The sequence below is a fragment of the Siphateles boraxobius genome, unplaced genomic scaffold (assembly GCF_051911475.1).
Source record: "Siphateles boraxobius isolate OS27281-9 unplaced genomic scaffold, OSU_SipBor_1 19, whole genome shotgun sequence".
Taxonomy (NCBI): domain Eukaryota; kingdom Metazoa; phylum Chordata; class Actinopteri; order Cypriniformes; family Leuciscidae; genus Siphateles; species Siphateles boraxobius.
Genome location: NW_027508799.1, coordinates 29,718,212 through 29,734,362, shown reverse-complemented (window position 1 = coordinate 29,734,362; position 16,151 = coordinate 29,718,212). Strand labels below are relative to the sequence as shown.

General features: G+C 36.4%; 2 protein-coding genes across 3 annotated transcripts; both read left to right on the top strand.

The window, feature by feature from the left end:
• The first annotated feature begins 812 nt into the window (after positions 1-812).
• cunh12orf56 (chromosome unknown C12orf56 homolog) lies at positions 813-12,399 on the top strand. The gene is made up of 13 exons (XM_077234880.1): positions 813-1,246; positions 2,744-2,921; positions 4,736-4,814; positions 8,501-8,834; positions 9,027-9,115; positions 9,222-9,366; positions 9,457-9,545; positions 9,784-9,873; positions 9,960-10,056; positions 10,251-10,325; positions 10,817-10,894; positions 11,037-11,215; positions 11,300-12,399. Exons 1-13 carry the CDS (start codon positions 950-952, stop codon positions 11,412-11,414), a joined length of 1,845 nt encoding a protein of 614 aa, XP_077090995.1. The 5' UTR covers positions 813-949; the 3' UTR covers positions 11,415-12,399.
• Positions 12,400-13,089: 690 nt separating this feature from the next.
• Positions 13,090-15,700, top strand: ssbp1 (single-stranded DNA binding protein 1). 2 transcript variants are annotated; one of them, XM_077234878.1, is made up of 7 exons: positions 13,090-13,190; positions 13,612-13,686; positions 13,768-13,825; positions 14,656-14,796; positions 14,896-14,983; positions 15,069-15,157; positions 15,253-15,700. In XM_077234878.1, the coding sequence occupies exons 2-7, from the start codon at positions 13,663-13,665 to the stop codon at positions 15,291-15,293; spliced, it is 441 nt and encodes a 146-aa protein (XP_077090993.1). In that variant the 5' UTR covers positions 13,090-13,190; positions 13,612-13,662; the 3' UTR covers positions 15,294-15,700. The 2 variants fall into 2 exon arrangements, with proteins under 2 accessions (XP_077090993.1, XP_077090994.1); XM_077234879.1 differs by having other exon boundaries at positions 13,163-13,270; positions 15,253-15,565.
• The last annotated feature ends 451 nt before the right edge of the window (positions 15,701-16,151 follow it).

Here is a 16,151-nt window from a genome sequence, read left to right as displayed (position 1 = left end):
TAACCTAACCTGCAATAGGAGGACATGCCAATGCTGGAAAAGATGAGCTAAATAATTTGACTGTTGGCTAATTGGAAAGCTTCAGCACAGGAAGGCCAGTTTGACTGGACCCAGACAGTTAGATCCTAAGAATAAACATAAATGCTAATTTTCAGTGAAACAAACAAAAATCGGTTACACTTTATTTGAATGTTTCCCTGTTGCAGTGTAATTATACATTAAATTAATGACTGATTAATAATAATCAACTACATATAGCCTACTTTCTATATGGTTAGGGTAGGATTAGGGTTTGTAGTAGGGTTAGTTGCATCCAGTTGCATCAAATATGCCTAATGGATTTTTTGCACATTAACACTTATAACACTTTTGATGACTCATGAGAATGCTGTAATGTGTGGCATAACAGTTCAGTTAATAGCTCCCAGGTTCATTTATACTCCACATCAATAACTTGCCTCTATGTCCACAAGGTGGAGCAATTGTTCCACAATCATTCCAGCCTGCAAACTCTTAACATTATTATCAAATATATGGTATAAACGAAATGGTTCAGTCAAAAAATAATATTCCTACTTACTCACCGACAAGTCTTTCCAACCCCCCTTTCCCCCCTGGAACACAATAGCAGAAGTTTAGTTTAGAAGTGTGCTAAAACACATTCAATCTATTCCATGTAATCAGATATATTAACTTTTTATATTCATTTAATGTTACTTTTTTATCTTTTGTTATTGTTGCATGTAGTATCCCCCATAACAATGAGCCAAACCATGCTGCACTATTTATAAGGGTATATGCGCATGCGCAATGAGAGCGCTGCTCCGCTCGTAAGGCATAGAAGCGAGAATACACCTAACAGACAACACGGCAGGGAATGGATGGATGGGTGGATGTATTAATAACTTCTTCACTAACGTTACATTTAATATGACAGCATGCGCGGGATATGGGACGTAGAGTGAATGAGCGTGGTGTTAAAGGTGACATTCCCATGGCCAGAACCAGCGCGGACGGGCTCCTCTGCCAGAACAACAGCAAACTGGACTCTTTCCTCAAGAGAAACACCAACCGGGATGTCTACGAGCGGATCCGGTTCTACGAGCCGTGTGTGGTGGTCTCGGGGTCGGTGAAGAAGGTTTTCATGCATGTGATCTTGACCGATGAGCACGTGTATCTGAGCGAGTATCCTCCGCGCGCGCTGCGAGAGGTTCTCAGCTTCAGACACGTCACGAGCATCGAGCTGGTGAGAGCAAAATACACTGGACATAGACAGATTAATGTGGTTATTTCATCTATTGATATTGCATGTAGATTGATTAATGCATTACCTCAAACAACACAAGAGCACAATAGTGTATAACACCATGTAGTGCAATAACACTACAATAGAATGCAATATATACATCAGTAGTATATTAACAATAAAAGTAAGCAGTATAGACACCATATAACCACCCTGCTTCGTGCATTTGCACAATTAGAGAAAAGTTGCGCAGGTAAATATACAAAGGATATTTTGCTGACTTTTTTGAATGTGCACAAATTCGAAATGCATTGCAAAATTCATTGTCATACTGCTCTTCAGAACAGGGTTCACACGGTTCTGAGAAGCCTGGAAAATATCAGGTAAATTTCAACAGTGTGATTACCAGTCCTGGAGAAGTCATTAAAATGAATACAATCTCAAAAAAGGTCATGGATGGAAATATACATTTGTGTAGTTACGCAACATTTTTTTAAAGCTAGAAATTAACGTTTGTGACAGCGATCTCCTTTCCAGCGATTTTCCTGTCATTACAAATGATTGGAAAATATTGGAAAATCAGAATCAGCCTAGAAATGTGCGAACCCTGTTTGAAGCATTTATATGCCAGTAGGCTTATTTTTTTTGGTATTTTGTATTTATTTATTCAATTTAAAATACTTCCTCACTTTGCCATTAATATAACTTAATAACGTTTTTATTGATCAGTTTTAAATCATACATCACTCACCGTTGAGTCAATGTGTTCTAAATGTCAGATAAAGCACGACTGTCTACCAAGCAGTGGTGACAAGACAATGCTAATAATAGTGAGGGCGTTTGCTAAATCCTGTCATGTTAAACTGCTTAAAGAAGGTTTGTTTGGTAAGCTTATGCACTTACACAGCTCAAAGCACGAGTCATGGAACATTTCAGCACTGGGAGACTGCAAAAGACAGACAGATGAAGCTTGTAAATGTCACAATGGCAGAATTAACAAGGAAAGGCAATTGATCTCTTAGGAATAACAGAATTATCCCCAGCTTGCTGCTGGCTGGGAATACAATAAATGCACAAATGTATATAAAAGTATACATATTAATGATGAATATTGATGATTGATAGTGATGAAAATCATTTATTCCCACTTCAAACAGCTTACACTAAAGGCCTGTTCACAGCAAGGATGATGGCTATAACGATAAAGATATAACCTAGTTATAAAATCTATTTAAACATATAAGAATCACAGTTCACACCACAACTATAACGATAACGACACAGAAACTATATCGCTGGAATCACTTTCAAGAGTGATTTTTTTCAGCTGATGAGTGATAAAAACAATGACAGCCAATCAGCTTAATAAACAGAACAATATCACTAATATAGTTAATTGTTCTTGGTGTGAACGGGCCTTAATGTAATTAATCTGTGTTAGTGCAATGTCAACATGCAATGTCAATATGACACATCTCTATCTTTCTTTCCTCACAGATCAACGATTTGCCTGATTTCCTCAGTGGAGAGGAGCGTGAGCGTTCACTGCATATTCGTGTTGTTTATACTGCAAAGAATATTGGGAAAAAGAACAAAGGATCCAGCAAGAAGAAGCCAGAATGCCCACAGTCTCCATCGCAAGGACGCAACTCGAGTGCCCGGCATTCTCTGGAGGGTAAAAACTATTTAATTAATAATAAAAAAAAATTGATCAGGAATTCATTAACTGTTTGCAAGCATGACTGCATAGTTATTATTAGAAGCCCAGGATTCATCTCATTTTCTCCTTGACAGTGTAATAAACCTGTAATCGCATTAATCAATCATGTCCCTGATCTGCGCAGCAGGTATATGTGTGTTAATCCACAAGTTCTTTCACCTGTCCAGATGAAGCAGCAGTACTGACACATGCGTAACCCACATTGAATTGTGTGTATGCGTCAGCTGTGAGTTTTGTGTCCATCTTAACTGCGCCTGACACTTCGGCATTGAGATTTACTCTGCCTGCACAAAGGCACTGCAGGAAAGCTGCTTAACCAGTTCAGGATAAACAGCTAAATGAGGTTATCTGAGAGAAACAGCACTGTGGACAAGACGTACAAGGACACTCAGCAGTTATACATCATTTGAGTTAGTCTGTGAATGAAGAGGAGTCAATCATTGTGAAATTTGTTTATTTTAACAGGTCTATACTTTTTTTAAACGATTATTAGTTTACTGGTTTTCTTATTTGTAAAAAAGCAACAAAATTAAGCATACATATTCTAAACCTTACTTTAAACAAACAACACAGACAAAGTAACACTTCAAACCATAGCAGATTCGTCTTTAAAACTGTAAAGTAAAAACTAAAGTTTAGGTTAAACATTTTTAGTGATGACATTTGACTTTCAGTTTGCCTTTGTTGCCAAATAATTTTGTCAGATTAATACCTTAAAGTGCCGATTATTACCATATTTTACCTTTCATGCAGTGTGTAATATAGTTGTTTGTCAATGTAAAATCTCTGCAATGTTTCAAAGATCAAAGTGCATGAAGTCTCCTAAAAGAAAAAAATTGATTCCGAACTGCCTGAAACGAGTCGTCAGTAATTCCAGTCTTACTTCCTGTTACATACTGACGCAACACATTTGCATAATTCCAGTCTATGGTCTTCATTGGCTGCCCGTGAACGATGTCTAGTTTGACCAGCTCTCAAACACTGTAGTTATAGCTGAGACTGAAAGAGTTTGGTTTGTGTTATTGACGTGTCGAGAAAATGCTTTTTTGCGTCCTGCCAAAGCAAATTCACTTTGCATGCACTTCAAATGGATGAGGTTTTGCGCTCGAATTGATATGGTAAAACCGATGCCATCGTTACTCTTGGTATCATTGTGTATCAAGCTGAAATTCAGGTACGGTTATAAGCGTTTTGTTTCCGACACAAGTTGTAAGCGGTCGATCAATCACAACAGACTGAGGCATCTGAACGAACCATTTTCATACGCTATTAGAAATGAGGAGATGCTGCAATGTATGTTATGAGAAAATGAAAGTGTTTTTTTTTTTTACCTTGGAAGCATGTAAACCTATTGTAAGAGACTCCAAAACAAAATTAGGAACCTTTAAAATAGCATATTAGGGTATTTATACCAAGTTTAGCCTTTTTTTCTTACCTCAATTTAAAAAATAAAAAATATTTTTTCTGTGTTTTGATGGCTTAATCAAACTTGTATGGTCATTAAAAACAAATATCCCCTGCAGACAACGCTTTTGGCGACTACTGCATAATCAAGTAATTGCTGTATAAAATCTCTGTTAGGAAAAAAAATCAATAGATCTGGACCAAAAAAATGAATGTGACGTTGTTTGTTGTTTTAAAATTAAGCACCATTATGAATCTTTTTAAGTAGATAATTTCATTAAGATTTCAGTTTGTCATCTCAGATAAACTTCAACTCGCTAAGTGTCAAATTGAAACCAAATAACTGTTTTCCTGTGATGTTGCAGGAATGAGTCATGTTCTCCTGTCGACTCGCTCAGCTCCGTCTGAGTCCTCCAGCTGGAGAATCTCTCCCACATCAATGAGGTAAAGCCCTCTCAGTGTTAACGGCCTCACTTTCAGCCAACACAACTGCTGTGTATCTGTGTCCGTCACAACGACCCATTCAGAGTGCTTTATCTCCACCACACAGCTTTTTACTGCCTCTGACTCTACAATGCACCGAACGAACAGACTCCGTTTTGAAGAGGAATTTGCTTAGCAACTTGAGCTACAGCGATCGTATTAAACAAACCGGTGTGATAATAAATGTGGAGATATTCCGAATCCCTCTGCTTTATATCTCAGGGGGCGCACAAGAACGTCTGTGTTGTGCTTTGTTGCTTAGAACCTAAATTGATTAAGGTTTTGTCTGTGCTAGACTATCAATGACGCTGTATAGGCAATACATAGTATACTGATTTAAAGGTTCAAAGGTCATAAAGCTGAATGGTTTAACATAAAAAAACTATTCTCAGAAATATCCTCTGTAACTCTGACTTCCTACTGGGAGGACAACAACTAGAGAAGAGAAGCGGAGTAGACAGGACAAAGGCAGCAAATTAGAGAATGAGAGATCAATAGACTGTATGCTATTTCCTTGATCTTTTAAAGTGCCCCTATTATGCTTTTTTTTGATGCCTACTTTCTATTTGAACCTACATAGGTTTGTAACACAATTGCATAATGCCAGTCTATGGTCTTGATTGGCTGCTGGCGAACAACGTCTAGTTTGACCGGCTCTCAAACGGCAGTTGTAGCTGAGGCCCGGAAGAGTTAGGTTTGTGTTATCGACATGTCGAGAAGATGCTGTTTTCTGTTTTGTGCAAGAAAATCCACTTTACTACACTCCCAAAGAACGAGGAATCAGGCTCAAATTGATACGGTAAAACCGACCCCATCGTTACTGTTCTTATTAACTGTGAATCAAGTGTTGAGCTGAAATTCAGATATGGTAACGGCCGTTTAATTTCCGAGACATGCTATAAGTGGTAGACCAATTACAAATGACTAGGCCATCTGACCAATCACAGCAGAGTAGACCAATCACAAAAGACTAGGCCGTCTACCAATCAGAGCAGAGTAGACCAATCACAACAGACTAGGCCGTCTAACCAATCAGAGCAGAGTAGACCAATCACAACAGACTGGGCCGTCTGACCAATCAGAGCAGAGTAGACCAATCACAACAGACTGGGCCATCTGACCAATCAGAGCAGAGTAGACCAATCACAACAGACTGGGCCGTCTGACCAATCAGAGCAGAGTAGGCTTTAGGAGGGGTTTAGAGAGACCGAATACTCTATTGAATCGTTTCAGACACTGTGAGAAAAGAGCTGATGCTACATTGTATATTATGAGAAAATGTAAGTGTTTTTGACCTATGATGCATGTAAACTAATTGGAGGAGACTCCAAAACAAAATTAGGAACCTTTTAAATAGCATTACAGGGGAACTTCACATACTATGAAAACATACTGTAACTTCTGGAACTATTTTCAGTAGCTTTAAAGGTAACTTTTCAGTTGCAATTTGCAGAGCATGTTGTTCTCTGTTGCAACGTGAGCCTTTGAAGAGGAAATGGAGCAAGCAGAGAGGTTGCATTACATATGCATATTTAATGAACGCAGAAAAAGCAAAGAAAGATCTCGTAAATTAGAAACCACTAGCAGCATATTAAGTTTTGTGTTTGCGGTTTCATGTTGTAGAAGTGAAAATATCAGTTATTTTAGTATTATTTATAGTATTATAGTTTTAATTAATACTTTTTGTTCCATATTTTCGGTTTTAATTTTTGTTACATTTTTAGTAATTTTGTTATGCTCTTTTGCCATTTTCTGATTTTTGGGATTTCTCTACCGTATATCAGTTTTAGTTTTCAGTTAGTATTTTTAGTACTTACAGTTATTTCAGTTAGTTGCCAAGGCAATATTCTTTTAATTTCTGTTTAGTTTAAGTTTTTCATTAAATATATTTTATTTAATTTGAGCCTTCTCAAGTAGCAAAAATGCTTTTTAATTGGTATAGTTTTAGTTTGATGATAACAACACCCCTATTCACAACGAAAGCTCCTACAATTTGAAAACCCCTTTCATTTGGTTTCCAAACTGACATCAGTTGCAGTGATGATGTGTAGTCATGCATTTTACCCTGTTGACAGTCTGTGACTTTACAGCATTGAGCAGGGGACGCCGAGGGGGAGGCCACTGGCGTCATTCACACTGTTGCCAAGGCACAAGATGAGGAGGAAACCGCTACGCAATAAATATCCAATTAAAAGACCTTGTTTGTCTCAGCAAAACATGCCAGCTTGACATTCTTAACGACGTTCTGACGAAGAACGGGAGATGCCAGCCCTCGCTGCTACTGTGTTTGTGTTCATCAAACCTCTCTGAGACTGTTCTGAGAACAGTGTGAATGTGTGATTTCTCTCAGTAGCACTGTAATGCGACTCTCAGCTCCAGTCGAATCCTACCCAAGGGAGACCATTAGCTCACTTTCAGCACAAATTTGTGAGCGCTTGCCATTGTCTGAAGAGACACACGCGTAACCACATGGGAAGTGCTATAAATATAATTTAAAGCCAGCTTTTCCACAGTTTAAGCATCATTTGAAGGATTTATTGAATCGGTGGCGTGCGGGCCAGTGCGGCTGTACAGAGATGGCCTGAGCTTTTTTCAGCCATTAGCATGAGAACGAAAAGTAGGTCAATGCACCTAAAAATAAGTTTGTGGGCATTTCCCACTCAGGAAATTGTGAGAATGTTTAGGCGTATGGAAAGATTTTCTTTTTATCCGGCATCCTATTATAGGAAATTGAAATGGGAGGTGAAGGACCTTGTCTGGCATCCAAACCTTGAGGTTCTGTGGCACTAAACATGTCACTCGCCAGCACCTCCTCGTGGATGTGGTCTGTCAATGCAGCTAGTTTGCTTTTATGCTTTATCAAAGGCACTAATAAATTATACAGTTCGAGGACCTCTTTGAAAAGATCTGTTTTGATTATAAAAAGATCCATCTTATATCAGCTTTTTTGTTATTAGACAAATCTGTGTGACAAATGCAAGATGATTAAAAAATGTCTAGTTTAAATTTTGACGGTTAGGCTATCTTAATCTTAACTAAATATATATAAAATATTATTTTAAAATTTTTAACATCATAAAATTTAATTGGATTTACTATCTGACAACCTGAAATTCATTCCCATTAGTGTTATTTTAGTATCACAGAGATACAATTTAGTTTTTATTAATAGTTATGAATTTGTTTTTATATTTTCTTTTTTCATTTTCATTTTAGTTAATTCTTTTAGTTAATGATTTTGTCACTTTTATTAGTTTTTATACACTATATAAAGTTATATAGGTAATAAAAAGTGAATGTTTATTTTATTTAAAGTAAAAATGTGTTTTATTTGATGTTAATAAATAGAAAATTCTAGTTTTACTTTTAGCTAACTATAACCCTACTTGCCATGTCATAAGGTTTTTAAAATATGAATAATAATATTTATTTAATACAAAATATTATTGATAATATTATTAATATAATATTATTATTTTAAAATAAAACTGCTTCTCTGCTTTTTTGATCTAAAAAAACAATAATAGTAATAATTTTATTCTAGTCTTTTGACCAACATTTTTTTTCAAAGACAATCTTCAGATCTTAATCATCGTAAAAAAATGTACTTGCTGTAACAAAACAAAAAAGATCTCTGTCTGTTATAGTGATGGTGGGCTGGAGGAAGAAGAGAGGAGCGTCGTTCCGAAAAGACGTTCAGCTTCCTGTCCAAACCCGGATGTATTGGGTCTGAGTGTGTTTAAGAGCTCCCCCAGTGCAGCTCCTCTCCCCAGCATCACCAATGACAAGCGAAGGACCTCTGCTCAACACCCTGTAGCATTCCGTCACAGAGGTTCAGTCCTGACAAATGTGATGAGAACAATAACAGAGAAGCAGAAGGAGGAGGAAGAGGAGATAGCGGAAGAGTTGCACCTTTATGCTGTATCTCCATCGTCCCGAATATTCCCTCACCTACAGAGCTCCTGGAGCAGCTATATCATAGTATGTGTGTGTGTGTCTGTGTGTGTGTGTGTGTGTGTGTTTGTGTGGAGTCCATTTCTATGTCATAGCATCTGGGTTTTTGTGTTTACTGGTCAACATGCAAGTCAATCTCGTTCCATGGCCATTGTTAGGCATTGTAAGTAATGCAATTAAAATAAAGTTTTGTGTGTTTTTTTTTTGTTTTTTTTGTAGAGATCAACTTTTATGCTGGACCCAGTGTACAGGAGGAGAAGTGGCATATCCTCCTCTTCTCCTCAGAAACAGAAATATCACAAGATCAGGTATATCTGCTATATGCTGTATCTATCTGACTGAACCGTTCATATTTATGCATGTAGGCAGTGTAAAATGCACAGGCTAAGAAAGCGTCTGCTAATGTGTTTCCAGCTGGGAGCGGACGTGTCACTTGTTCGGTCAGTTGAGTGGAGAGCTGTTACAGGAGAACACCAGTCTGGAGAGTCGGTATTTACTATTGCAGGAGCTTCACACGGCCACATACCGAAACCCCACCATCAAAAAACTCTTCTGGAGGGTAAGATGCTGCTCTATGCATTAGTGTTTACATGCACTTTAAGGAATGGTTTATCCAAAAATGAAAATTCCTCTCTTATTTTCTTCTCAGTCACCTGATCTTTATCCTTTCCTGGTGAAAACTCTGGGTGAAAGCTCTCATGGCGACCAGGAAGGAGTTCACACAGCTGACAGACTTCTGTAAGCCTCGTAATAAGAAAACCAGACATGCAACTTTTCATGTTACACACGCACATGCCAGTCACTCTCATAACAAGCTAAACTATCCATGTTTATAATTTAAACAACTTTGTAATGACGGTATTTTACAACTTGCACCAAGCACGTTTTCATGATCGGTGCTGTAGGTTTTCTGTAATGCGTGAAGTTGCTGCTGCTTTTGAGGACATTAAGATGATGATGTGTCTATGTTCTGCAGGCTTTGCACTTTAGTGGTTCAGATATTAAGCCTGATGTTCAGGGAAACAGAGATTGAACCAACAAGACTCAGCATGCTGATGGCCAAACAGTAAGTGATTCTACCTTGGGAATAATATCAGTCTACTCTGCTCATTAAATCTTATTTAAATGAGACGTGGCTGTTGTTTGATGCAGAGGGGCTCTTACAGCGGACATGCTGCTAGCTTTAGTGTGTGATCCCGATCTTCAGCTGCCAGACTCTACGAAGGACTCCAAATCTTCAATTACTAAGGTATAAAAGACAGTCCACAATGGAAAAATGTAATTCTTTGTAGTTATTTACTCGTCATGGCTGCCCAGTGTAAGGAACAGACACATTTTTTTGAATGAAAATCTTTTTTTTTAATTATTATTATTGTTTAGGATCAAATAATTTATGATAAGTAAATTTAATTTATGATAATGAAATGTCTTTGTGTGTCACAGATGCAGCATCTGCAGGCGGACTATCTGGACGCGGCATCTGCGTTACTGTTTGAGGTTGTTGTTCTCTGTCAGGAGGTGAGTAGATATATATACACACTATCAGGATATTTGTTTTTAAAGACCCTACAAGTTTGAGTATGAGGAGAATATTTTATATATTTTTTGTAAATATTTTAAATATAAGGGAAGAACAAGTATTTATCTGACAAAATTATTTGACAAAAAAGAAGCCAAACTACAGCTACATGTTTTATTTTAATATGGAAAAAATAATGCATATTAAAATCAAAACACTCACAGAAAAAAGCATATATTGACTATAACATAATCAGGTATTCATATTTTGTTGATTCTCTCTTGTTTTTTCATGTGTCTATAAATTTGTACGACAGCCTGACCAAAAAATGATGCTATCACAGTTTAAAACAATTGACTCAATTGTAGCACAACAATATTAGAATTTTTAGTAATATTTAAATAAGGATGGAGATGTCATTTTTCCTAGGCTCAATATCACTACATATACTGTATATATATACTTTACTCGTCTTAATTGTGTTTCAAAGGCTAGTCGCACACCTTCTCTGGGACACTTCCTTACCATTGGCTGGTTGTTTCGATTGCTTAAACCTCATCCGTTCTTAGTAAGTATATAACCATTTCATTTTCATGCACATTTGCATACATCCACATGATTTGCATGCCTATATAAGAACAAATGTTTGAACGTACCTCCCTCTAGAACTTCAGCTAATGTGATGTCCTGTTTGGTTTTCTCTATCATAGCTCCCATTTGTTGGATATCAGGCCCAGCAGGTGGTTCTGGTTCTCTCAGGCCCGCAGTTTCCGGTCAGCCCGTCTCAGGCAGTTCTTCTGTACCAGCGATTCCATGTTCTGTTAGCCTGTCTGCAGCACAGCACCTGTTTGAGCAAATACATCAAGACAGGATTCAAGGAGGAGTTCAGGTTCTTCATGAGCTTCGTCAAGCACAATTTTTTTCAAGGCCAAGACAGGGCTGTCATATTTTAAAAATCCTCTTTTTTTTATAGGTACTACGTGAAGATGTCAGGGCTGGAGGACAAACTGCCCCATCACTACCCCATCAGTCAGCCCGCCCAGAGCCTTCTTTCCCAGCTCCACAGTCTGGTTCTCCAGAAACCCTGAGCTCTGCTGCCAATGTGCATCTGTCTCCGTCTTTCTGTCCCTCTCAGATTGAATTTCTTATTTCTGCATTGTAAAAACAATGTAAGTTTCTTTCCGTCAGAGAATAAAATAAATGAATAAGGTAATTGCAATGTTTTATCTCGTAATTCGGACTTTATATCTCGCAATTCTGAGTTGATATCTCACAATTCTGTTTATTTCTCACAATTCGAGTTTATATACCACAATTGTGACTTTTTTCTCGCAATTCCGAGTTTATATCTCACAAATTCTGACTTTATTTCTCACAATTCAGAGTTTATATCTCGCAATTATGGCTTTATTTCTCGTATTCTGAATTTTTTTCTCAGAATTGTAAGATATAAACTTGCAATTATGAGAGAAAAAAAGTCAGAATTGTGAGCTAAAAAGTTGCAATTACCTTTTTTATTTTTTTATTCCATGGCGGAAACAATCTTCCATAAAAACAGATGCACGGGTGTTCTGATATGCGAATATGCCTTTGAATGAATATGCTGCCCTTTAAGATTGAACTCAAGTCTTGTATTGTGTCTTACTGTGTGTTGAACAGAGACTGCAGGATTCCACTCTGTTTAGCATATCGCCTTTGTCTACACTCAGGATTATAATCACTGTAATATGTGTAAAATATCAAAGATTTAATGGGAAGTCAACACATGTACATCACAGATCATTTAATATATGGAACTATTTATTATTTATAAATATAAAAAGATGGATTGTCTAATGGCACTTTTTAATGAACAAATTCAGGTTTGGCAGACCACTATAATATATGAGACTGATCACAGTATTATCACCTAAATGTGTATTTTCGTCATACATTTACTGTTAGTAAAGCCTCTGGTATGAATGCACTTGTTTATTTTTTTGTTGTTGTTTGGATGCACTCTCTATTAGATTGTACTAATCTTCAGGAACTCTATGTACCTCAAGGCCTCAAATAAAAAATATTTTAAATAAACATTTGTTTCTCTGTCTAATTTTTATAAACCCAAATTGTTGAATGAAGATTTGTGTTTCTGCAACTATAAGCACTTTTAGCCCTGTAGACTTAATAAATAAACTGAAACAGTGTATATAAATGCATCACATGAATGTCATTTTTAAATTAAACGTCATGAACACATTTCCATCATGTTTAAAATTATTTATTGTATTTAAATAATGAGTAATTTCATTGCTAGCAATTTATGTACAATTCAATGTTTTTTTAAAATAATAATTAAAATGTTTGCAAAAATTGACAATTTCAGTTAGACTGAAATGACAATTATAATATTAAGTGATATATTACCCTATTTTGTTTCTTAGTATAAAAGAATAGTTTCTATATTATAAAAAAGCCCCTAAAATTAATAAAAAAATAAAACGTTTTGCCATATATATATTTGTTATGTATTTATTTTGTTATGCACCTGATATTACTGTTCTAATGCAAATATACATCGTTGTTGCTAACTTGATGGTACAAACTGTGCAGTTAAAACAATTAAAATAAACAACAACTATGCAATAACTTTTGAGGAAAAATCTTATTTGGGACAAATGTGTTCCCTGAGTGTTTAAATATACTAATTTTAATAAAACAAATCACAGTGGAAGGAACATACAAATATAATAAATAAAAGATTAATATGATGAGAGAACAGAACGGGAACGGGCGTTTAGTTTATTGTTACTGGGGAATGTTTTCCAAGACGCACAGGAAACAGCGTGGGGTTATCGAAGCTCTTCTGAAGATCTTTTGAACTTGTAAGTCGAAGTTTATCTTTGCACTTGTCTTTCATATAAACTACGAAGACGATATAGATTATACATCGTAGGTATAAAGAGTACAATCATCATTAACGTTACATGTGTCTTCTAAACGTGACTAGTTGGTGTAAGTGAATGGCGGGAGATTAACATGTGTTTCTTGATTAGATTTGCTGAAAGTAGAATACAGAACAAATCTTAAATAATTTAAGTATAACATTTAATAATGAAAAAGTAATATTATAGAGGATATTGTAAAGAATGTTTTACCTTGAACTACATCATGGCATTGCTGTCTTTATAGGTGCAATGCGAATAAGGCAAATTATCTATTTTTCAACATTACTTTTACGTAACTTAGTTAATTTCACGTATATTATTCCTTTATTACTTTGACAACGCCATTTTTTTTGCACAGGGTGTATGACCCATCAGCAAAAGTCATAGCACCATCCACCAAGTAGAGAAGATGTTGAGAAATGCCTCCGCACAGGTAATGAAACAAGATGTTGATGGATTCATGTTTGCTTATAAGCATTACTAAAGGCTGACTATTTTTACTCTTTCCTGACAGATACTTAAACAGTTTGTTCGACACAGGGCCACAGATACAAGTCTGATCTTGGAGAGATGTGAGTGTCTGTAAATCATTGTATACAGTCTACTAAAGCAGAGGTTTTCAAATGGGGGGAAACAGTGTCTAATAAATATAACTGGTGTATGTGTATATATATATATATATCTCAGTATATATATGTCTGGATATTGACACAAATTTCACTATTCTCTCTCTCTCAATATATGTATACACACACACACACACACACACACACACAGTAGTCAACATTTGAAGTGGATCAAAACCTTTCATCAGATTTATACATGAATTTTGAAGAGTACCTGTGCTTGTCTTTGGACAACTTTTATGAACTCTTTTGATCCACTTCAAATGTTAATTACTCTATATCAGGTCCAGTCCATGGCAAATTTATTCAAAGAAAAAAAGCTGTAAACGATTCCGAAAGTCATTACTATACATTACAAAATTACTATAATATTGAAGATTAAAATGATCTGGTTTGTATATGAACACTTCGGTCACACACAAATAAAAACATAAAAATTGTGGCTGTCATAACATTGACAGATTTATTCAAACACAATACAAAATAAAGAACCGTAAATTAAAATATATAATCAATATGTAATATAGTTCATAGTATATTTAGCAACACTCTTCTCTTTAGAGTTCATTTTTCTAACTGACTAGTGAGTTTATGGTCATTGAATGGCTTTTCTGAGGTAAATTTAACATTACATTGTTCTCAAGCTGTTTTATTGACGTCTTTCCCGCGGTTGAAACACTGATTGAGCGATTACATGAGACATGACACGGATTTCGGTATTTTGGTTCTCTTTGCTGAAAGTCAATGTCTTTCGTCTTTGCTTTGTCTTTTACCAGCTATTAACAAAGTGCAGCTTCTTGGGCGGGTGGGACAAGACCCCGTCATGAGACAGGTGGAGGGCAGAAACCCCGTCACCATCTTCTCCATGGCAACGAACGAGATGTGGCGGTCCGGGGAGGGAGAACCCACAAATACAGGTTATAGTTTAAAGATTAATCTGTGTACTCGTTTTTATTTCATGGTGACTTTAATAAACTAATAAGAAAGGTTATTGTTCTAATTTTTTTTTTCTGCAGGAGATGTCACCCAGAAAACAACATGGCACAGAGTTTCAGTATTCAAACCAGGCCTGAGAGACGTGGCGTATCAGTATGTAAAGAAAGGGTGTGTTTCCTATTTGTTTTTGAGGCATTTATGAATCTAAAAATAAAACATACCGCTATTAACCTGTGGTCAAACTTATTTTCAGGTCTCGAATTCTTGTGGAAGGAAAGCTCGATTATGGAGAGTACATGGATAAAAACAACGTCAGGCGACAGGCAACAACTATTATCGCAGGTCAGACTTTGGTGCTTTACCACAGTCTCTTTTTTTGTGTTTTGCTTTAATGATTTAAAAATTAACCAAGCATCATTTTTGTTTTTTCCCCACAGATAATATTGTGTTTTTAAGTGAGAATCTGCGAGACCAGTAATGAAGACACCTTCCCAGACTTTAGGAACCAAAAGAAGATATTTTGTATAGCGTTATTCTGCTCTTACATCAACCCTTTGAGTATCTTTGTGCCTGCCCTTAACAGTCATACATAGGCAAATGAAGTAATGTTGTTGGTATGATTGTGTCATGCTGTCTTATTCCCGACAGAGGGCGCTAGCAGGGCACTTCGACATGTAAACACGAACACACGTTTCAGTCCCATGAACTGGATTTGACTCTTTGTAAAATTAATAAAATTGCTCAATTTTCTTTTTTGACCTCTGAAACATACCATATGTTAAAAGGCGTAATATCTGGAATTATGTTTAACAAAATCACTTTCCAATTTGTTATACTGTACTGTCGTGCTAATGTTCATGAATAAATGTAGTACTAGTTTGTCAAGGATTTGTTGCGAATACTCTCGTCCTCCACGTACAGCACATGTAAAACACCTTCTGGTTTCGGAAACATTTTAAAAGTTAGCTATATGAAACTGAGAAAACATTAGTTTCATTTCTTCCTTTTGTTTTTCAGTCATATCCATTTGTTTGGGCTAATTTTACCCATTTACTTAATTCAGTCATTTAGTTCAACTTCTTTGCCTCCAGGATATTGTGTGTGTTTTACTCTAGTGCGCTTTAAAATAAGAGTAAGTTCACATTTCAAAATATTTACCCGCAGTACGAATCCATTGACAGCCATAGGAGTTGAGGCGGTGCGCACAGTTTGGTACTCTTGGCTTTACACGGTTTGTCAAGAGATGATGCGGAGTCATCCTTAATAGGAGCAATTTCACGTCAATCATACAGTAGCGCTCTCCTATTGGTCAGACGGTTCGTTCGTCTTCCGTGAT